At 40.0% G+C, this 24,057-nt stretch overlaps 2 protein-coding genes across 2 annotated transcripts; both read right to left on the reverse strand.

The window, feature by feature from the left end:
- Positions 1-88: 88 nt before the first annotated feature.
- On the reverse strand, positions 89-8,665 carry supv3l1 (SUV3-like helicase). The gene is made up of 16 exons (XM_040011202.1): positions 8,225-8,665; positions 7,942-8,019; positions 7,291-7,398; positions 7,082-7,196; positions 6,820-6,988; positions 6,560-6,671; positions 6,127-6,204; positions 5,951-6,042; positions 5,657-5,837; positions 4,806-4,899; positions 3,530-3,649; positions 3,339-3,438; positions 3,167-3,247; positions 1,846-2,022; positions 1,216-1,364; positions 89-1,055 (listed from the first exon to the last, which is right to left on the reverse strand). The coding sequence occupies exons 1-16, from the start codon at positions 8,502-8,504 to the stop codon at positions 635-637; spliced, it is 2,355 nt and encodes a 784-aa protein (XP_039867136.1). The 5' UTR covers positions 8,505-8,665; the 3' UTR covers positions 89-634.
- A 6,859-nt stretch (positions 8,666-15,524) lies between these two features.
- On the reverse strand, positions 15,525-23,579 carry vps26a (VPS26, retromer complex component A). The gene is made up of 9 exons (XM_040011247.1): positions 23,375-23,579; positions 22,190-22,339; positions 21,439-21,514; positions 20,998-21,154; positions 20,602-20,766; positions 20,381-20,487; positions 20,052-20,153; positions 19,754-19,863; positions 15,525-17,537 (listed from the first exon to the last, which is right to left on the reverse strand). The coding sequence occupies exons 1-9, from the start codon at positions 23,375-23,377 to the stop codon at positions 17,421-17,423; spliced, it is 987 nt and encodes a 328-aa protein (XP_039867181.1). The 5' UTR covers positions 23,378-23,579; the 3' UTR covers positions 15,525-17,420.
- Between the last annotated feature and the right edge of the window lie 478 nt (positions 23,580-24,057).

The following is a 24,057-nucleotide window of genomic DNA, read 5'->3' on the forward strand; positions in this document are numbered from 1 at the left end:
TTTTAGAAAACCTTCTTCAGGCTCTTTTTGTTTCCATCCCCTTGCATGAGCTGTAAATCACATTGACACAGAACACTACAAACATCAACACATTTAAAATACTGTTTAATATCATTTCAAGCATACAAAGAGAAAAATATGACATTTCATCTGAATAACAGGCCTGCACCCAGTTCAAGCTCTCACTTTTTTCCTCAGTTAAAGAAATGTTCATAGAAATTACGTGTTAGAGTCTGACGACTGAGAAAACTTCCAGCATTTAATGAACTACAGTGTCTTCTGGTGTCAAAACTGCTACTGAAACAGCACATTTGACAATGATGTCTGTCAGTTATTGGTTTCACAAAGAGGACATCTCTCACAGACACTTGATCCTTCATAGACAGAGAGACTGGAACTAGAAACATTTTCCAGCTTTAGTGAGTTTGTACATTTGTTGAATGGAAGAAAACATTTGGTTAGATCTGTAGCACAGGAACAAGGTGGTTTTTTTAGTTTTAACGCTGGAGGTCAAAGCTTACTGGGATACTTTCAGTGCTAGAAGGAGTTCTCACATCTGTCTTAAATGCTTAAAACATCAACAAATGCTGATGTCAGTTTTTTGCTCTTCACTGAAGCAAAATGAAAAGGTTCTTCATTTCTTCTTCTTTTTCCTTTTCCCTTTGTTATTACTCTGATGCTCCAGATCAAGTGCCCTCTGACTGCTGTTGTCTTGCGTCTGATCTTTAGACCATTCCCTCTGCAGCTGCTGGAGCAAATCGGGCGTCAACAGCCCGTCTCTCACCAGACGACTAGCCAGAGAGCTGTCCATCATCTGTCCTGAGCCTCTCTGTCCCCTTTGACCTCTGCTTCCAGTCAAAAAATTTGTGCTGCCAGTTCCCCTTCCTGCCTGGCCATGCCTGTTGCTCTGCGCCTGCAGTGGGTCAGTGACTGTTGTGTCAGAGGCTCTGATGAGCCGGGTGATATTTCGCACACCCTGCTGGATGATATCATCAAGTTCCCGCTGGATTTCTCTAATTGAGGCAGTATCTGGAAACATGTCCATGAAACGGTAGCTGCGGAGGCACGTAGACACAGATAAAGAGGATTAATATGGCAAAACTGGAAATTACGACAACAAAGAAGAGTTCATACAAACAAACACATCGTGATCGCATATTAGAAAGGCATAAAAACAGGTGAGGCAACTTGCCAAAGGTGGAAATATAAAGCTACCTTAACCAGAGGTAGAGATCCAACACGTCATGGACAGCTTCCAGGTGAACCAGGTCTTTAATGTTTTTAGGTGGAGCCAGAGGCCAGCTGATGTGGCGACAGACCCAGTCAAACGTCAGGGGTTCGTCTCGACTGAATTGACGAGCAAACTGGAGAAGAAACATGATTGATCCATCAACAGTGCAGATGACATGCTGTACACACTCAGATAATAAAGTAAATGTTAAAGGTATACTTTATTTGTGTTGAACACAGTTTTAGTATTTATTATCCGATCACAGTTTTATTTACAGAACCAAATTACCTTCTATAGGTGCATCGCTATTGCTCTAAACTAAATACTCTTAGCACACACGAACAATAGAAATACGCAGAACTTAACCCTTAACCTCAAAGGTTGCTCATTCATGGGAATTTTTATCTACTCTTGTTTTATCAGTTTGATAAGACCATAAAAAGAATCAGGTGTGACAGGAGGGTTATTACACCAATGCCTCACTGGGTCAACTTCATTACCCTCATTTCATCATTTTTACCCTCCTCATCAGCACCCTCTACTGCTCACTCCTGTCCTTCCACCATTAACCTTAAATCCCTGCAGCCTTCTAATGTTTACATCCACTCACTCACCTTAAGGAAGGAGGTACATACAAAAGGCTGCTTTTTGTTGATGGGAGCAGTGCAGAAGACGTAGCGTGACCTCAGGTTAAGCGGTATGTGCTGAATCATGTCCGCCAGAAACTTAAAGTCGTCAATGTTGCAAACAAAATACATACCGTCCACCTGAGAGAGGCTGACGAATATGTCCTGAGAAGGGGGCGAGAGAACGAGAGCATTTACAATCTTGAATAAGACGTGGCTTTAAAATGTTGAACAGCAAAACTGAAATACAAAACGTGCATTTCCCTTTATGTACCCATTCACAGCTTAAACACATTTGTATTAGGGTACATTTTGCTTCATCATTTCAGCACGCATGCTGGACTTTAAAAAGGAAAGTTAGCTATTAGCGTCTTCAAAAAAATAATAAAGAAATAAACTAATGACAATCCTTTGCTTTTAGTTTTAGCGGGTCTGCGCTGAAACACAAAACAATATTTAACTTTCATTTTTGCTACAAAGGGGAAACTGAAAATATTAGTGCTGTCAATAGATTAAGAAAAATTAACCAATTAATCGCACAATTTTTTGCAATTAATCGCAATTACTTGATCAATAGCCTGGTTGCAATTACTTTTTTTTTTAACTTCATATTTAAGCTTGTAACTGACATTTATGCAATATAATGAAGTAAATGCAGAATAAACAAAGAATGTGTGCTTAAAAAGAGAATTTGAATAGTTTTCTTCAATCTTTTAGCACAGGTTAAAAATGCGCATGCAGTTAAAACTTTTAATCGCCTTGACTGTGATGGCGGATAAATCTGCGTTAACGCGTAAAGATACTTTTATGCTACTAAAAAAATTACAACAGTTTTGTCATGAAAATGTTCTTTTATCAAATTATTTCATGTAGTGTAATATAGAAAGGATACATGCAGCAGTCAGTTGTATTTGTTTACATTTAGGCATTTCAGATCTTAAGTCTTAACCAGACTTAAACAGACTTAAACAGACTTTTTCAGGTGGTTTCACAAACTGTTGAGGAAAAAAAAAAAAAACAGCGACTAACAGTCCCAAATAAAAACATGCAGCTCCTGAAAAATTCACACTACAGTAAAATACCAGCTTCTGTTTCAATCTAAAGACTGCTCAGGCTTTATTTTACCACATTACCAACTATTTAACCCGTCTCAGTAAACTCCACTCACTGATGAAGACCATGAAATGTAGCTGGAAAACTACAAATCTTTCCCCCGTTTTTATGTATTTATTTTTTATTCTGCTGTTTGAAGGTCTATAATGAACATTTCAATTCTCGCACTGATCACTAAACGAGTGGCTCTACTCACAACAAGGTTGGACAGCGTTGCATCGGGCAGATGGTAAGCAAACATCTCTATCTGCTCTGCAGTTGGATGGAGTCCTGCAGTCTGAGGCAATCAATTGGAGAATAAAATGAGAAAGATTTGTTATTGCGGGAATGATGAACGTAGGTTTTGTGTTTGTGTGTAAAATGATCACCTCTATAGGATCGACAGAGTGACTGAGTATTTCTTTGAGGACGGGGAGATCGTCTCTGTGCATGGTTGTAACTTCTCCCTCTTTAAACTTGGAGGAGAACCTGCAACAGGTGGCAGAAGATGGAGTTTAATATAGTGGCCTAACAGAAGCTCAAAGGGATTGTCTGCATTGTTGTATCAAAGGAGGCTGACCTCCCAGCACGGCCAGCAATCTGCAGAGCCTGAGAAGTGCTGATGGTCTCCATCTGTTTCTCCCCTTTCTCATTAACGTTAGGCTTCACCAGACTGTTGAAGATGATGCGTTTTATACTCCTGGAGAGAGAGAAGGGGCAGTAGGGTGAAGTAAAACAGCAAGGTAAGCACACAGATGAACAATATCCTGTATGCAGTGTTGGGAAGGTTACTTTTAAAATGTATTCCATTACAGAACACACAATATATGCCCCAAAATGTATTCTGTAACGTATTCCGTTACGTTACTCAATGACAGTAACGTATTCTGAATACTTTGGATTACTTAATAGATTATCATGCTTTTTACAACAACGTGAATGTACTATTGCTGTGTGATTTATTACTATTACTGAAGGTCCGCGACTCCGAACTGTAGTAAAGGGACCTCTGACTAATACGGCGGGGTCCCTGTCGGCTCGTAGCCGAAAAATAGCTTTACTTTGTTGTGTGGGTCAACTTTTCTTGTGAGAGACAGAGAGAGGCGTCGAAAGGCTGCTCCAACGGAACTTATTGTTTTCGGAGGAGAACACGGTGTACAGTCGAGTCTTAATAGCTTACTTACAGCTGGGCTCGTCAGACACTCTTCTTGGCTGCAGTGGTTATTATTATATTTACATGCTTCCAGCTCCCGTTTTTGCTCGATGACAACTCGTACCTTTCCACTCCCTTTTTCTCCCTCCTCGCGCTCACAGACCCATAACGTGTATGGCAGTCCATTCTCCCTGCAACACGGACTACACTGCCCATGATGCTACATTCTTTAGAGCTATGCTTGTAGCATTCTGCCTGTTAGCTTAGCACAACAACAACAACAACAACGAAAAGGCGCTCTCTCACCCAGGAAACACACAGTCGCAGAGAGAGAGAGAGAGAGAGAGCGTCGCCCTGTAACCATGGCAACCGTAACGCTGCCGCCTGGAACAACAGAACGTAGCTGTCAAACAAAACCCAAACAGTCCTGACCCGCGACAAAATGAAACAGGAAAGTACCGCAGTGTAATCCATTTATTTCAACAAAGTAACTGTATTCTGAATACCACCTTTTTAAACGGTAACTGTAACGGAATACAGTTACTCATATTTTGTATTTTAAATACGTAACGGCGGTACATGTATTCCGTTACTCCCCAACACTGCCTGTATGGCAGAAAGCATGCAACCACTTGAAAGAGAAAAAAAAAAAAAAGATTGATATGGCTCTAAAAATATTCCATAAAGTATGTTTTGCACTTACAGGTTAAGCCCCATGCCTATAGCATCTGTAGCAACCAGAATCTTGCAGGGGTCATCAGGGTCATTAAACTTCTTTGCCTGGGACAGCTTGGTGCCTGTAAATCAGAATTTTGACATTTAACCATTTTTCTCCTAAAAATTGACTAAACTGACTTATTGGCTCAGTTCTACACAAAGGCATACACTCACTGGCCATTTCATTAGACGGACCTCTTCAGGTGCTCATTAATGAGTTGCATTTACCCATGTTACGCATTTTAAAAAATGTCATCTGGTCTTTTGAGTCACCAGTTTTGCTTGGACGTTCATTGGATGGTTCAGGTCAGAATTTTGCATAAGCAAGACAAAACCATGGATGCATCCTGCCTTGTAACAATTGTTCAGGCTGGTGGTTGTGTTATAGTGTGGGGGGTATTTTCTTAGGCCCTTAGTACCATCTGAGCATTGTTTGAATGTCTGAGTACTGCTGCTGACCATGTCCATCCTTTTATGATCACAGGATACCCATCTTCTGATAGCTGCTTCCAACAGAATAAAATAAAGCTCAAATAATCTCAAACTGGTTTCTAGAACATAATAGTGAGTTGACTGTTCTCAAATAACCTCTACAGTACACAATCCAACAGAGCACCTTTGGGATGTGGCAGAACAGGAGATTAACATCCTGGATGTTCAGCTAATAAATCCACAGCAACTTTGTGATAAAAAGCTCTTCCAGCACCTTCTTTGATCTATGTCATAAAGAATTAAGACAGTTCTGAAGACAAACGGGGCTTCAACCCAGAACCAGAAAAGTGTACCTTAAGATGTGACAAATTCAAGTGACAAATATAAAACCACTCAGATACTCACCTGGAGGTAGGCTCCCATAAATTACAGCACATTCTTGCCCTCTGGCCTCGATCTGCCTGCTGATAGAATAGATGTCATTTTTACTAAAGCACACGATGCAGTCTCCTGGCCTCAGGTTGTCTAATGACTCCACAGCATGATCCAGTATTGAGAAAGGAGTTAGACGCTGGTAATTGTGAACCTGCAGAGAGAAGAAGACTGAGATGAGATGAGAAAAAGGGGATCTCCAATGATGAGGTTAGAAACATCAGCCAAAATCTTTTCTTTCAGATGTCGCGTCCATCACAGTCTCACCTCCACCTCCTCTCCAGTGGTGAACATCAGCTCTTTGATAAAGTCTATGGCTGCAGGTTCCCCACACACGTGGATCTCCTCTGCACAGAGACCTGCACAAATGCACAGAATAATAAAGTAATTTAGGTTTAAAAAAAATAAAATAATAATTACGTTTCTGAGTATGTTGTACAAACCCAGCAGAGCTCTGGTCCATGCCCATCCTCTGGAAGGATCTCGGATCATTTGAATTTCGTCGATTACAGCAACCTCATCTATAAACACATAAAACTGAGGTCAAAATCTACCTTTTAATAAGTTAACATACACAAAATTTCAATAACTACCTAATATGAATCGATAACCTCTCCATTTTCTTTTTTAAAAATATATTCATTTTTTCAGATTAAAAGAAATTTATCCTTTCTAGATCAAGGTTTCAAACTTCATTCAGAGCCATCCTTTATAGTTTAATCATACGTGGTTATAAGGGGAATATTTGTTTCCCGTGACAGATTATTTATTAACATCACAGAAACTCAGGTCAAAGAAAGAATATCAGAACAGTACCTAAAATATTGAACTGTCTGTAAGGAACATTTACATAATGATTATCACAGGCGCACTTACACGGTGTAGTGACGCTGCACATCTCAATGGTGCAGGCCACATGACCAGCTGCTCGACCCTCTGGGTCCATGAAGGTCCTCTCCTCTCCAGTAACCAGGTCACATGGTACACCCTGAAGCACACAGAGAAAGTGCAATTAATGTCAGTATTAATAGAAACTAAGACACCTTGAGAACATACACAATGTGACCTTTCTCCACACACAAACACACTAGGACACATGAAAAGACTGATGTTTACACAGGAGCACAGTTACGTACAGCATCGTTGCTCTTCTCAAAGATCTCGTGGGCCAGCAGCTTCAAGGGGCCACAGTACACACCAGACTTAGCAGCCAGGTAGCGTTGGATGGCATGGTAGGTTTTACCACTGTTAGTTGGTCCAGCGTGGAAAATCACCTTCCTCTGGATGGCACGAGCCTCGGGGTACCTGGCGAGCACATAAATATGGTTTGGTAGCGGAAGCCAGAAAGCTTCTTTTAATGCGACGTGTGTGGCGTTTGGTCGGGTTTAAAATACATACCAGTTGGCCGGGACCCTGAGGTCTGAGATCTTTCTCAGGTCATCCATACAGTCCAACATGGGAAAGATGTGCTTGGCATGACGCATGAAGTATGGATAGATGTCATCTATATGACCTGAAGAAAATAATACAGAAAAATATTTCTAAATATAACGGTCACTGAACAAACAGTTTCAACCAAGTAACAGTTACTCCATAAAGAGACAAACCTGCTCCACAGCAGATGTCGTTGAGAATGATGTGCAGGTCGGCAGGGAGCGACATCATCTCTAGGATATACTTCCTGAAGCTGATGAAGGCCTGGTGGAACAGACGAGCTGCATGTGCATGGAGAGAAAACGGATAGCCAAAGATATCTGGTGTTAAATCTGTGCAAATTTCCCCGCTTGTGTAAATTTACAATTATCTTCCTAGATATTCATTCCGTTACTTTCCCATTGTTATGAGTATTGGATAATCCACTAAGTGTTGTCAATCAATTCTTTTATGCTGACAAAGAGAAGTTCCAGTCAAAAAGTTTTAGTCAATCATGATAACTAATGAGAAGATACTAGGCGCTGGCCATGTGATGTTAAAAGACACTGGAGAACCTTCAGCACCACTTATTAAAAGATTTAAGTGAGTGAGTGAGTAAGTATATATATATATATTACCCTATATGGATTAGAGAGAACCCTAAATAAATTCAAACCTTGATGAGTGTATGTAAAGTTCTGACCACATCTGTATATAACCTATTTGTCAACATATAAACAAGGTTATTAGACAGAGGAAATCTCTTTCTGGCATACGATCACTGGCTTGTGGCCTTCCATGGCTAAATACACACGATCAACAGATGACGAGTTTATTTTCCTCACCATCCAAACCCGAGTCCGCTGCCAGCTTCTGCATCTCTTTCCTTTTGTAAAACCGATTCAGAACCTTCAGCAGCTCATCTGAATCACAGACACAAACAGCAGAGACGATGTTGCATCATCTGAGAAAATCACCCCCACCTTTATAATCATTCGCAACCAATAGAACAAGTATACACTTTGATAAAAAAAAATGTTAAAAAACAAAAGACAACACCCAGTATTATCTTGTACATTATTAAGTTCAGAGTAGTTTAACTGACCAACTTAGGTTTCGTTTACTCACTTTTATCCAGCGGCTGGGTGAGCTCTATTCCCACACCGCCGTCTGCCGAGGCGTCTGCCTTCAGGGAGACGGGGACAAACAACGAGGTGTCCGGAGGTTTCGGAGAGGAGCTGTTAGATGAAACATCCCTGCTCCAGACCACTGTACCGGGTCGATGCTGTCCCTGTAACAAACTAGACCCAGAGGACGCATGACAGCTGCTGGTGGTGATGCGAGGGGTCCGGGAGTTAAAGTGACGCTGAAGCCGAGAAATGAAACAAACACAGCGGTTCACCGACATGTCGGCTGTGGGCGAGATCCTCAAGGACTACACAAAAAGTTTGCCAGGCTCACTCCATACGGCCAGGTAAGTGTGAATAAATGGCTCACACAGCAACAGAGGACGGTCAACACACTCCTCTTCGTGAACTGCTGGTAGCACAACGTGCTGCAGGACCAGTCCGTATATAGGCCCCCACATATGTGCCTGAGTAAAAAGAAAAAAAATAAATAAATTGCTGTCGGGATTAATGATTGTATAATAGATGGACGACATGGTGTCACTTTATCATACTGTACTAAAACCAACAAATAAATCGACAGTTTATGGGGAATATTATGTCACATACTTGGAGTTAGAGTCTGCGCAGTAGTGGTTTGGGGTGAAGTCGCTGCATCGAACTCCCTCCCTCCCACCAGTAAAACTGTTAAATGTGGATGGTTAAACTCCCTCCTCTAAGTTCCTGTTAGTAAATGATTTAATTGTTGATCGACATATTGGTTTGCTCTGCCTTACAGAAAGTTGGCTACAGCAGAATGGTTATGCTAATTTTAATGAATCAAGGGTTAGAGTTAGATTAACTGGCAGAATCCTAGAACCACGGGCTGAGGAGGGGGAGTGGCAGCAAGTTTTCACACCAGCTTCTTTTTTCTTTTTCTTTTTTTTAAATCAACCATAGACCCAGACGGTTTTAATTCTTGTGAATGTCTTACTCTTAGCCTTGTCCTCTCTAACTGGGAACACTGATAACCAATTTTATTTGTTGTTATCTATTCCCCACCTGGCCTTTACTAAGATTTTCTCCTTCTCACTGTCTCTTTAGTACTTAGTTTAGGTAAAATAATTACTGTTGACGAATTTATCCATGTAGATGAAAATGACAGAATCAATACAGCATTTAATCTAGTATTAGATTTATTTGGATTCTCGCAAAATGTAAAAGAGCCCACCCATTGGAGTCTGGAGCTTGTTCTGACATGTGCCATAGAAACTGAATATTTAATAGAATTCCTTGAAAACCCAATTTTGTCTGATAATTTCTTAATATCATTTAAATTTGCATTAATGGATTACACAGCAATGGGGAAGACATTTTTATTATAGTAGATGTCTTTTTGCTGTAACCAAATGTAACAATATAATTTCTCTACTGCCAACACAGTCACAGAGCTCTGTTGAAACAAGCTTTCCTTTAACCCTAACTAGTATTGACTTCACGAGTTTCTTCACAAACAAAATTTAACCATTAGAGGAAAAAAATATTCATAATCATCTCACAGATGTATCATTATGTTCAGCCTTTACCACAGGCCTTTAAGGTGGCAGTTATTAAACCATTAGTTGAAAAGTCATCACTTGACCCAGTTGTCTTAGCATCTAACCAGATCCTTACGCTGAATGGCATTGTCTTGATCTACAGTAACATTGTGAGGAATCGTGGAGTCATTTTTGTGTAGTTAATGTGTTGTGTAGTCGTTGTTTTGTTTTGTGTGTCAGTGAGGGCACTAATGAATGTCACATAGGCAGAATGCAACGTGAACACTGTCTCCAGGTGGAAAACAGAAGGAGTGATACACCTCCTGCTGTCAGGCCTGCAGGGTTTCTCCCTGTGGTGTTCTTCTCTGTCTTGTGGTGGACATTTTTATTTTTTTACTGGCGCAAATAATTTGTGGGGCATCTTATTGTGACACCTGATTGTTCTCTCATCAAGTAGTATTTTTTTTTTTTTTTACTTTTAACTAGTTTTAAAAATGTACAATTTATATTTGCATTTCAGGTTATGAAAATAATTTACTAAACATGTCTGTGGTTTCAGTAAAAAGAAAATATAACTACTACTAGGATTTTATGTTTTTGTGTGATTTCAAATCAGTTGTGTTAATACAGTATGTTAATGAAAAAATAACTGCAAATTCAGACATGTGAGGTTGTGCTGAAAAGAATGATACCAAGCAAGGCAAGGTAAAAAACAACAACAACAACAACAACAACAACCAACAACCAACAACCAACAGTAGCCAGAAATGGCCAATTATATTTTGGACCTCAGAATATTAATCCAACAAATCATGAAAAACTGTGTTAACACCTTTTAAATGTTCTACTTATTGGGTACATATTTATTTATTATACAAGCTATACATTACATAATATTAAAATTCACATGTTTAATGTAACTGAAATGTTTCATTATGTGGGCTACATGAATTAATAAAGAAGTTATAGACTATATTTATATGAAACATGGGTATACTTACTGCATTTTACTCTTTATAACCATATGTAACACCTACATATGTGTTTAAAAAAAGGCTTTGATTTTGTTACCCCATTTGATTTCCATGCCACCCTTGAAAAACTTCTCTAGATCTGCCTGTTTTCACAAAGTATATAGTCAGGACTGGATCAGGTGACTCTGAATCCTCCCTTAGTTACACCACATTAGGCCTAGGCTGCTTGGGGCTTGCATTGAGTCTTTCTTCTTCACTCAGCTATTTCAATCATGATGGGCTTATATACCACTCTGCATTAAATCATTAGTTATTATTAATCTCTGATGCTTTTCCACAGTGTTTCTTCTGCCCTCTCACTTTCCCCATGACCCCCAACTGGTTGCAGCAGTTGGCTGCCCCTCCCTGATGTCACAAACACTTCACATGATCCCCAGATAAAGCACAGAAGCTCTGGACTTCTACATAATGATGCTATATTCAGTCCTGTAGAAACTTATATTATTAAAATGTATATTACTGTCTCTTGATTACCTTATGCCAAATAAAACACAATATTACAAAACACTGTTCTACATTAAAGTTTTTAGTTCAACATACAAGTGAAGACCTTTGACCGTCTATCAGATTTTATTTAATGTTGTCAGAGAAAGATATCATTTCACTTTCATGAAGGGGACTACATGTCAGTGTTAAAAGCAGAAGCCGTCTGTGATCAACAGCTATCTTATACACCAAATTCAGTTACTGTTTATGCTCCTGAATGTAAAAAGCAGCGTGTAAATGGTCAAAGATAAGGATATATACACTATTATTGCCAAAGCTATTTGCCTTCACACACATATGAACTTGAGTCCCATCCCATTCTTAATCCATTGGGTTTAATATGAAGTTGGCCCACCCTTTGCAGCTATAACAGCTTCAATTCTTCTGGGAAGGCTTTCCACAAGGTTTAGGAGTGTGTTTATAGGAATTTCTGACCATTCTTCCAGAAGTGCATTTGTGAGGTCAGACACTGATGTCGGACGAGAAGGTCTGGCTCGCAGTCTCCGCTCTAACTCATCCCAGAGGTATTCTATTGGGTTGAGGTCAGGGCTCTGTGCAGGCCAGTCAAGTTCATCTACACCAAACTCATTCATCCACGTCTTTATGGACCTTGATTTGTGCACTGGGGTGCAGTCATGTTGGAGCAGGAATGGGCTATCCCCAAACTGTTCCCACAAAGTTGGGAGCATAAAATTGTCCAAAATGTCTTGGTACGCTGAAGAATTAAGAGTTTCGTTCACTGGAAGTAAGGGGCCAAGCCCAACTCCTGAAAAACAACCCCACACCATAACTCCTCCTCCACCATACTTCACACTGGGTACAATACAGTCAGACAAGTACTGTTCTCCTGGCAACCGCCAAACCCAGACTTGTCCATCGCATTGCCAGACAGAGAAGCATGATTCACCACTCCAGAGAACACGTTTCCACTGCTCTAGAGTCCAGCGGCGGTGTGCTTTACACCACCGCATCCGGTGCTTTGCATTACGGTTGGTGATGTAAGGCTTGGGTGCAGCTGCACAGCCATAGAAACCCATTTCATGAAGCTCTCTACGCACTGTTCTTGAGCTGATCTGAACGCCACATGAGGTTTGGAGGTCTGTAGCAATTGACTCTGCAGAAAGTTGGCTACCTCTGCGCAGTATGTGCTTCAGCATCCGCTTCCCCCGTTTTGTGATTTTACGTGGCCTCCCACTTCGTGGCTGAGTTGCTGTTGTTCCCAATCGCTTCCACTTTGTTATAATACTACTAACAGTTGACTGTGGAATATTTAGCAGTGAGGAAATTTCACGACTAGACCTGCTGGACAGATGGCATCCTATCACAGTACCACGCTGGAATTCACTGAGCTCCTGAGAGCGACCCATTTCTTACAAGTGTTTGTAGAAGCAGTCTGCAAGCCTAGATGCTTGATTCTTTTTTTTTCAATCACTTCCTGTGGCTATGGAAGTGATTGGAACACACAAATTCAATGATTTGGATGAGTGAATACGTTTGGCAATAGAGTGCATCATGATACCAGTTACATTATTATATCATTCCTTTGTTTTTGTCTTTAACTTTCTCATTGAAACAGCTTTTGACCTTTTTTATCAGTTAATTTTGGATTTACAGTAAATTCACTACAATATTAAATGAGTGTATTCAGCATTAACGGTTAAAATGTGGGAAGATTTGTCTGCTGTCACTGGATCGTGCTGAAGTCAGAATTTGAGGGCAGCTCCTGTAATCACAAACAGAAAAGAATCATCAATCAAATGTGAAGTTTATTCCTCAAAGCTGAAATGAAGTTTGATCCTTCTCAGTCCTCACACACTTCAGGTTCATAAGTTCTGAGCTTACATTTTTTTCAGTCTACAGTTTTGCTGACAGCTAACAGGTGGACTGTTTGTTAAAAAAAAAGACAAAGCTCTATAAATATAAACAGATTATCAAGTATAATATTTCACCTTCGAGTTGTTGATTTACAAAGATGAGCTGATGGGACAGGTTTCCAATCCTGGTTTAGTTGTGTTGCTGCATCAGGGTCATCTGCAGGAAAACTCAAAGAAACATATGGCGGTTTTATGACCATGTTTGAGCTGTTGCTTTAGCATTGAACAATATATATTAACGATTCATATTATTTCTCTCAAAGGATGTAAGCTGCACAGAGTACGGCACATGTAACTGTGTTAGCAACAAACTGAGATATTAGCTAGAGACTCGAGCTGATATTACAGGCAGTTTGTGAATGAATTAATGCCGTGAGAATATTTTCAATCCCCTCAATATTTCATCTTTGGTGATTACAGCGTTTAATCTGTTCATGTGAGGTTGTAGAAGTGCATGACACGTTTGTTGTGTTTTAGTGTTACTGTTTGGAGAGAGGAAGCTGTAGAAGAGTCCAGCTCACTCATGTCACAGTAATGCATGATTTAGACTTCTGCAGGGAGTCTGCAGAACTAAGGGAAACACTGGTTTGTGACTGAGCAGCAGTGGTGTGCAAGATTGGAAATGTTGGTATTGATCTGATACCAAGTAATACAGGGTCAGTATTGCTGATACCAATACAGATATGTTTTTAGCCTATAAACGCCTCATCTTAAACTACCTGCAGCCGGTTTGATCATCCTTCAGCTCCGTACAGTCAAAGCAATAGAGCTAATGTCTGGACTACAGATACTTTAATTAGCATCAAAGCACAAGAGAGTGATTTCTGTATTGAGGGTAAATTCATTCATGTGCACAGATTAACTACCGAACAACAGCTTTCTCCCAACTGCTCTTTTTAGCTAGCTAAAGGCGTTTATTACTGATTAGCGTACAAACACGTTTAATTCACCCAAAAAGTGCAACGACGCCTCAGGGCCTTCTGTCGGTTAGTCCGGTTTACTGCAGACCACCTCACCTCAGTTTGAACTGCCCCTGCTCTAGCTGCTTCTTCGTTGGAGGTCAATGGTGGTTGGCAAACCACACTTACAAGTGCATTACCGCCACCTACCTAGTGGATGGTGGACCTGCTGGGTGTTTCCCTCTTCAGTGCAGTGTATAGTTTAAACCTGTATGTCCTATTCTCAAGCGAGTAAATAACATCTCTTCCTCTGGGTTCCTTCCATATCCATAGAGTTAAATTTATTAAGAAAAATGTTTTTCCAACAAGTTTTATGCATCAACTTATCCAAAGACAGAAGCTTAAAAGAACATTCATTTTGTTTTATGGTATTTGGGGAATCAAGTATACTTTTAGCCATTATCAACCTACCTGCAGATAGAATTGAAGAATTAATTATTACACTAAATTGATCACAAAGACAGCCCACAGCATGACTTTGATTTTTCGAAGCTTTATTTCCTTATGTTCTCAACCATCCTATCCTTTTTTCAAACAGATGTGGCCCCACAGGCCTGTCAGATGAACTCAGGTACTCTTTCATCATCTCTCTGCAGAAATGCACTGGGTTAAAGTAATTTAAAACTGAATCCATTACTTGTTTAATAGTATTTAACAGAATTACTTTTAGCGGTTTTAACTGTGCCGGGACTACTGCTGAGCAATTACACTGACAGTAACCTAGTATTCTGATCAGTGTAAAAGCTACTGATTGATCCTGTAAATTACCCCCTGGTATATTTGTACCCTTGGTTGGAATTCATTGGTCTAAATGCACTTTCTGTCATCCTAAAAAAAAAAAAAAAAAAAAGTTCAGTATAAATCAACTTTATTTATGATTCATTTTTAGCTAGATATCTGTGTTTAGTGTATATATTTATATATGTATATATATACACACACACACACACACACACATATACACACACACACATTATCATACACACGCACACGCGCGCGCACACACACAATGGCATGATCAGACATTGTGTAAAGATAAACATGCAGTAGATAAGACGGGGGCCGAGAGTTTTGGCTTTTAAGTGTTTCTCCTCGTGACCTTGGATAGTCTTTAAAGAAAACCATTGAAACCCTATTTATACAGTATTCAGAAAGACAAAATATTTCTGCCAAGCAAAAAGAAGTGAAGAGAGCATTTTTTGCAAATAAATTACAGTTTTCAGACAAGAGAGAACCAGACTCCAAGGCTGGACAACGAAGAGCTGGAGTGCAGATCAGCATTCAGACTTTTCTGAGGTGAAAAGCAGCACAGCTTCATGATCCATATATGAAAAATGGGGAACTAAAGCTACAAGTATTTTACATATAAAGTCAAACAAAGCAAACAAAAAAAAATGTAGTGAAGTATAAATGTGTGTATAGTTTGTGTTACAGACTCAGGATATCTCTGAGGTGAAGTTGTCCTTGAGTGATGTTTGCTTTCAGCGTCCATGCCTCTTTAGTACAAAGGTAAGCATGACAGGGGAAAAGTGCAAATGGATCAAAGCTGAAGGGCAAAAATCACCCAACACATGGGACTGAACAGTGTCTTTAAAGCAGGACCTAGACTACAGGTCTGAGCATCACAGTGGAACATTGTTGGATTTGACAGTATAACCATACTGCAACTCTTCCAGTGCTTACAACAGCTGACGCGAGCCATTCATCACATTAGTATTTCAAGCACACTAAACCAACAGGTTCAATAAAACAGCATGAAAAAAAAAAAAAGAACAGCGAGTCCACAGGCTGCTGATCATCATTAACCACCTTGTTTCTAATGAATCAAGTTGTAAACACAAAAAGTGTCTTTTGATGTAACAGAACTGTTTTTTTTTTTTCAGTCATTTTTTTCAATCCTTGCTTAAAAGTTCAATTCACCCAAATTTCAAATAGACATATCTTCTTTAAATTTAACAAGTCTGACTTTTGAGCTTTTTTCCCTCTAATAAAGGAGGTCAGAGGAATTTCCTTATAGTGCTAAAGTACTAAAGAGAAAAGACAAAGCTTTTCTTATTTGGAACATGGGTGAACCAAACTTTGAGTTATCTAAGATTACAGGTTAGTGATAGAAAGTGCAGTAAAAATTCAAACTGAACGGGTGTCGCAGCAGCCAAAGACATGAACAGAGAAACTACACCTTCAGATATTTGTGGAGGAAATCCTGATGCAATTTGTTGAAAACTGACATCTTCATTGATCTGCATATGTTACACCTGAAATGTGTGAAATGATGTATTGATGATGCTTGTGGCATTAGTCCATTAATCAGAGAATCAAAATAAAAGATAATCAATTCTCCTTCTCCAGTGTGAGGATTTGTTGCATTTTTCTCCATTGTATGATTGTATATTGACCATCTGGCACTTTGTAGTCTTAGAAATAAATAACTGCTAGCTGAGGTTCAAAATGATGATTTTATGAACCTGATGTCCACGGTGAATGACGTTTTTCTTAATGAAATGTGTTTTGGACTGGAGCTAGAAATGTGTAAAACATCAAACAAGGGGTAACCTTTCTGTTGGGCTGGAAGCAGTTACAGTAACGAAAATGTTTAACTGAGAAATTCCTTCTTTTCCCAGCTCCATGGATGAATAACACCTGATATGAATAAATACAGAACTTGGGTGCTGACTCACATTCTTTGTTCGGGCTGATCCCACCCCACATCATGAATACCTTCACTTACTGGGTCCATCGAGACTCTAGAAAGTGACACTTTGTAGAGTATCTGGGCGAGATACAAGAGGAAGTCCAAGAGCAGTGCTGTTCAGAAAGCAAACAAAAAGAAGCTCCTGCTGCAGAATAACAAGATAAAATGGTGCGTTGGTCTGTAGCGCTCTCTTCTTTTCTGTCTTTGCTCCTGTTTTATTCCACATGAAACCCGACTGTATGGCTTCAGTTGTGTGTGCTTGAGTGTGTTTGCAGTCCGAGACGTCAGGATGATAAAAAGGCTGTCTCACTGTTCGTTACTTGGGTTGGTTTGTTTTGCGCGCTTGCCTTGACATGTAGCATTCAGCAGACTCTGACTGTGTGCATCTGTATGCGAGTGTGTCTACGTCCTGGGGCGGGGCGCGAAAGAGAGTGATGATGGGCAGCTCACACCTGAAGCTGTGAAGTGGTGCGGGGGGCGGGGAAGGGGGATGCCTGAAGGTGTGTTATGTGTATTTATGAATACAGACATTTCTCAGTCCAGGAAGAGAGTGGGGGCAGGCCTCACATCTCTGGCTGTTCAGCAGTGACGAGCTGTGGTGCGTCTGCATGTATTATCAGTTCTTAGCCCGGCCCTCACATCTCTGGCTGCTCTGCAGTTACCGGCTGGGTTCGGGGCTCGGGAGACTCGTAGCGCTGGTGGAAGTTTCTTTTTCTCAGCTTCTCTGGAGCTTTTCTCCACAAAACAATCTCCTAAACACAGACACAGAGCAGCAAAAATAAAAATACGGTAATGCACGTTTTTAATGTAGAACTATTCATGTACTTATCATATGGAAAAGTTAAGCAAGCTGGAGGTCAGGGTGGGGCTGCATATTGCACATTGGCACAGAGCCACACACCACAATTAAATTACATTAAACTAAAAACAGCAGTCGCTGAGATTATAACGGCTGCAGCCAGTTCAACTTAATGTCATTTTAATTATGTCAAAATGATCCATCAAAGAGATAATTAATAAATGTGCCTAAGACACTATACGTCCTTTATCCCTTGCCCCCCCCAATATTAATTTGTGCAGGAATCATATTTTGCCTTGTCTGATAAATGTGCTTCCACTTGCGTGAGTAATGCTGCTGGAAGTCATTACATCAGTTCATGCCAAGTTCAGAGCGTCGTCAGTGTGGCCTTTTGTTTTTTTTAAGGAATTTTTTGTTATTTTCTTCTGCTACCAAACACACGCACACAAACTATTCAAAGTATTGCTTTTAGAAACGAAATCTAGATGTAATCAAGCACAATTGAAATTCAGTTAATCTTTTTATGCAACAGGAAATTTTATTTACAAATGTGAAGTTAATATACCAACCAAGGTGGGCTAAATTATGGACGTGTACGTGAATGAGATCAACTGTGATTCAGTGCTGGTATATGTTGTATCCACTGGCCAATTCATTGGATATGCCTATTAAACTGTATAGTGCAAGTATCTATTCAGCCAATCACATGGAAGCATGTAAACATGGTTAAGATGTCCAGCTGAAGTTCAAACTGAGCATCAGAATGGGGAAAACAGCTCAAATTAAAAAGACTTTGAACATGTCAAGGCTGTTGGTGCCAGAGTGTCTGAGCATTTCAAAAACTGCTGATCTACTGCGATTCTCCCACATATGGAACGAAATCAGGGTCAAAAAGTTATTTGAAACTAAAATTCTAAGTTTTGATATTTAAAAACATAAAAAAAAATGTGTTAAAAAAATATATACAACAAAAACAGAAATGTTGCAAAAATGTGTTGTGAGCCTGTATCAAAGGGGAAGGGCGGGGCATAGACTAATGATTGACACCTACTGTGTCACATTCGTTACAAATTAAAAAGCGGTATTTTGATTGAACATGGCCACTGCTCGTTCACAGGATGCCGCCGGTACCACCCAACAGGTAAGAAACACGGTTTTTGATCATCTTGTGATGGACAGAAATAAATAATATACAGAAATGAACAGGCGAGTCTTAGATTTCTTTACGGCATTCATAGCTCTTTTAGCTCAGTGACCTACCAGCCAATCAGATAACAGTATTCCCGTAACAAAAGGGTTTGAAAAAAAAAAAAAAAAAAAAAAAAATTACTTTGAAGCTGCATGAAAACAAATAATTTATTAAAAATAAAGTAATTTAGGTTTTGCAAACACATTTTGTTTTTGTTTCAAATATGAAAATAATTTCAGTTTCTAATCACTTTTTCAAATGAATGAAACCTTTGACCCTGATTTAGCTCCACAGTCCACAGTCATCTCTACGGCTGGCCCCAAAAAGAGAAAATATCCAGCGAGCAACAGCTGGTCTGGAAATAGCTCGTTGAAGTCAGAGGTCAGAGGAGAACAGACTGACTGCTTTGAAAGGATCAAAAGGCAGCAGTAACTTAAATAACCACTTGTCACAACCAATGTATGCAGAGGGACATCCGTGAACACACAACACGTCGGATCTTGAAGCAGATGGGTTACAGCAAAAAGATCGCATTGGATGTCACTCCTATCAGCTAAGAATAGGAAACTGCAGCTACAATTCAGAGAAGCTCACCAAAAATAGTACTAGCAAGGTGCACCTAATAAAGTGGCCAGTGGCTGTAAATACATTAATCACTTTTTGTGATCAAAGCAGGATTTAAAAGTTCCTGGTGTTGTTCTCTGGCCCACTTCTGTTTCCCTTTGTGCACTGCACATCCACAGCCCTGCTGTTCTGTCTAAGGTTACCACTCATTTAGCAATTAGCGTTACAGCATTAGGAATCAAGTGCATCATTATTTTGGTACCGGATCCCCTCAGTTTCCTGATGGAACTACAGATTCTAATAACAAAAATCAAAAACCCTGCCCCTCTCTCCAGAAATAAATAAATATACACAATATAATTTCACAATCACACATATATAACAGAGCCCGTTTACTTGGAGTGGTGGTGACTTACCTGTTGTTTAAAGTATCTCCTGTCCTCTTCGTCCACCAGCACCAGATTAAGGAAGTAGCGTACAGAGAACTTCTTGTTGACATCCCTCATGGTGGGTGTCAAGTCATATCCTGTAAGGAAACATGAGAGACGATTAGATGTCACTAACAAAAAACAAAACAAAATAAAAAGCAAACAAAAACTGGCCTGTTTGACTGTTTCATGACGAGGGAAGTTAACAGGAAAAGCGATATCCTGATGATAGGAGTCTGGATCAGCACTCAACATAATAGCTGCCAAAGAGGAGATGAGCTCTTACCAGCCAAGAACAGTCTGATGGGAATTGATTCTCCTTTAACTGGGGCTCCATCCATGATCTCGTACTTAGCAACCGTCTCTGTCTCTGTGGTAGTACTGGGACCTGAAAAGGAGGACAAGGACTTTACTACCGGAGACAAAATATTAAAGTGGAGCAAAGTTTCCAGTACTCTTAGTGGGACACAGTTGGTTTACAGAGAAGAAAAGAAACCAGGTTTAAAAGCTGAGAGGAGATGAACTACAGAGTTAATCCAAGTCCACAATGACTTGTCATTTATGTGCTCTATCTAGGTTACTTTATTTTTATATGTGGCTGCCCTGGATTCTCACCTATGCCTGTTATCTCCTTCTTAATGAGCTGCAGCTCCATGTGTTGGATCTTGATTCTGACCAGCAGGAAATAAATCTTCCCAACAATCACATCCTTGAGGTGGTACCTATAAGAAAGGCATAAATGCAAGTAAAGACAGCTCTTATTTAGATTTGGGATTTTCTGCAGTGACAGAGCATTAACTTGTTCATTTGATAAGTTAAAGTCACATTGCTCTTACTTGGATTTATTGTATTCAAACTCGATGTGGAGACAGTCTTCTATGCCGACCTCCATTTTGATCGAATTGTTGACGTCAGGGTAGGTGGCTAACTGATGGACAATTAACTCGTATTCCTTCACCAAGTCAGACAGGCGCCGAACTATTGTCACCCTGAGGAAGTATCTGCAAGTCGAACACGACAACACACCAAGCTATAAAAGTCAGACTGAAATCATACAAATTTTTTTTTCTCTATTAGAAATAAAATGCATTTAAAAAAAAAAAAAAAAAAAAAAAACATCCAAAAAGCGGTAATCTGTGTCACAGCGAGCTCACAAGCCCTGCACCTACTCAGTAGTAAAGACTATTGAGAAATCTGACAGAAAATAAACATTACATAATAGGTTGTGTCACCTTAGCCTAACGTTGGCTCCAGTATAGGACTCATAGGGCTTCTCCACCTGCATGAACTCAAAGTCGTAGCTTCTGTTCTGGGTGAGCTCTCCCGGTAAAGCCAACTCTTTGACCAGGTCCACAAACTCGTGGGTGTTGCTCTTATCAGAGAAAAGCTCTGAAATATAGCAGAGAGGATTCAGACTGGCTGAAGGGCTGATTGCTTCGAATTCACTTAAAAAAAACAAACAAAAAAAACCCCAAATCTGTATTTATTAGTTTCATTTGAGCATTTCATTCTCTTTCAACACACTGCACTCATTATCTTTGTCCCAAGGCAAATACAGTTGGAGGCGGGGGTTAGCGGCACTACGGCAGACCTGCACATGATAACCACATGCCCTGTTAAACCTTTCAGCCATGTGATAAAGCCACATTAACATTAGCATCAACCATGCTCACCTATCTGTCCAACAAACTCGATGCGGATCCCCTGGTGCTCCAGCCGCTTTCCTCCCTGCTTCACATTTAGATTCACCTGAAGAGGAAACATTTGTTGAGAACAAGTTTCTTCTTGCTTGCGTGAACTGGTGCTATATGAATAAAAGTGGACTGAACAGAAAGATAATATTCTGACATGCTACCAGCATAATGTTCCTTTAAATGGCTTTTCTTTTATGATTATTGTGCATATTTCTTTATAACTAACATCTATTCCTATTTGCTTGCCGACTTTCAACAAACCTGTAATAATTGATTGTAAATAAATAATTGATAAAATAAATCTCCTCACATTTCTCTGCTTGACAGCTGTTAGGTAATCACAGTGAAAACTGTTTATTACAATCAACATCGATGGTGAATATCTTTCTGCTGTTACCACACTAACTGACCTTTTACTTGATTTTGAGTTGTGCTGGATAACAGAAGAAGTCAACAGTGAACAAGGCACATATCAGACTGCTCAATAGAGCTCATGCACAGCAACAGCAGACGCAAAGCCGAAGCCAAAGCAAGTCTTGCACGCTCATCAAAAGAACCGTAATTTCCCACTGGACTTAAAGCAATGAACCCAAAATAGACTGAGAAGTCCATTATACACTGACTGACTGAAACTATCTTCTGCGCAGAAAATGAGAACAAACTTAAGCTATGCTTCACATGTGCAGGACCCACATTGTGACATGTGATAAATGACGCAAACACAGTTTACCTTTCCAGAAACCGACTCTCCATCGTAGAACAGGTAGTGTTTCTCCACTTTCCCATCTTCTGTTTTCAGCTCGGCCGTCTTTCTGTTCTCTGCATCATTCAGCAGTACATCTATCTCACAAACCGGCCCGAACAATCCTCCCAGGAAACTCTAGAAACACAAAAACATTCAGAGGATGAAATTCAGAGCAATCAACATGCTATGTAATCAAACATATGCTGCTTTTAAAACAACTAAAGAGAAATTGCAGCTAGCTGTAATAAGAAGCCCTGAGCTGTGCTGTAGCTTCCATCAACATGAATCTGCCCTAAAGACAAATGACTTTGTTTACACACAACCCCAACAAAATGTTGCAGTGATAACAATGACAGTTATAGAGAGAGATGCCAGGTTAGTGTCCTCATCTGTGATGGAAGCTCTGACATGAATATCACATGTTAAAACCCACCATCTCACCTCCTACTCATTTACGGCATCTGTTATTGCCATAACAACCCATTCACCAGTCACCATCTGCACAGTCGCATTATTTTCCTCTGAGCTGGCACAAAGTCACAAACAAATGCTTCAACGTGCAGAAGCAGCAAATCACCAAGAATCAGCTCAGTCATCAAGTATTTATATAAGATGAGAATCAACACTGAAGTAAACTCTTCATAGAACCCTCCTACCCCCAAATAAAACAAGTTATCAGCTACCCAATCACTATTGAAAGCCGACCCTCGAATCAATAAGCGAACAACCCTTTGCCCTTAATCAGAAAATGAATTGGCTTAATTTCTACGGTTATTGCAGTAATTCAACATGCATGTGACGGCACAACTTCACTGAGCTAACGATCAGCAACGTCTGCTAACAGTGACATTTGTTTGAACCACTCATCTACCCGACTTTTTGACCGAACTCAAATACTTGCCTTAGCAATCAACACGTTTAACTGCTGGCATCATGCTGCTGGGCCATTAGCTAACCAAAACATCACGATCATTGAGAAAGACGGCCTCCTAGCGATGCTAATTCGACCAGCCCAGCTAGCTTTCTTTACAGGGTTGAGTATTAAAATTAATTGCTTCCTCAGAAAAACGGAAACTCGTGTTAATGTTATATTTTCATGAACAAGAAACACCAAACACCGCCTCCAATTTTACTGTAGCCTGACCAGCCAATGTTTGTTTTTACACTTACCATCTCGGCCGTCTAGACAGTTTTGCTAACAGCTAGCCTCGCTTCGTGTAGCCAGTCTGTCACTGAACTAGGGCTAACCGTCATGTGACCCGAATCATGTGTATGTGGGCGGCCACGGATATGGAGGATTGGAGGTTGAAGGCACTCACGAATACCACCTAACAATTAGAAAGGAAAAAAAAGCCATAACCTGTATAGGTAAGGCTGCTGGTTGAGTTCATGTATTTGCTGTTGGTGCAGACTTTAAAGGTAGTTTTTGTAGTTACTTTCTGCACATTTTAACTAAAACATTCACCACCAGGGGGCAGCATAATTCTAGTTTTTGTTTATTTGTTTGTTTTTTGTTACCTCAATTTCCTCTATAGATTTAGCTTTATTGCCCAACCCCCATTGTAAAAAACTATTCTTAAAGGTTTGCCTGATTAATTAAAGATTATCCTGACTTAACTATAGCTTCTTGTCCTTCAAGGTGTTTGCGAAACGTCTAGTTCAGCTATACTTAATTGGACAAAACCCTGACGTGTGTAAGTCAGTATCAGTGGTGTAAAGTGAGGTGTGGATTCGCTGGCAAATATGAGGCATGTTTTGTAAGGGCAAAACCAAACCAAAAGATCATGCAACCTTAGAAACCAAGCGGGCTACACGGCGTGGACATGGCAGAAGCACTGACACAGCCAGTAGCA

Source organism: Simochromis diagramma, unplaced genomic scaffold (genome assembly GCF_900408965.1).
Source record: "Simochromis diagramma unplaced genomic scaffold, fSimDia1.1 OVJJ01000603.1, whole genome shotgun sequence".
NCBI classification, from domain to species: domain Eukaryota; kingdom Metazoa; phylum Chordata; class Actinopteri; order Cichliformes; family Cichlidae; genus Simochromis; species Simochromis diagramma.

Coding starts and splice junctions, on each gene's coding strand:
- vps26a (XM_040011247.1), bottom strand. Junction 20,767..20,997: donor GGAGCCAACGTTAGGCTAAG/GTGACACAACCT, acceptor TTCGACTTGCAG/ATACTTCCTCAGGGTGACAA. Junction 20,488..20,601: donor TTTGAATACAATAAATCCAA/GTAAGAGCAATG, acceptor CCTTTCTTATAG/GTACCACCTCAAGGATGTGA.
- supv3l1 (XM_040011202.1), bottom strand. CDS start 8,504: ATGTCGGTGAACCGCTGTGTTTGTTTCATTTCTCGGCTTCAGCGTCAC. Junction 6,989..7,081: donor CTCAGGGTCCCGGCCAACTG/GTATGTATTTTA, acceptor TGTGCTCGCCAG/GTACCCCGAGGCTCGTGCCA. Junction 1,365..1,845: donor TATGTACCTCCTTCCTTAAG/GTGAGTGAGTGG, acceptor TTTCTTCTCCAG/TTTGCTCGTCAATTCAGTCG.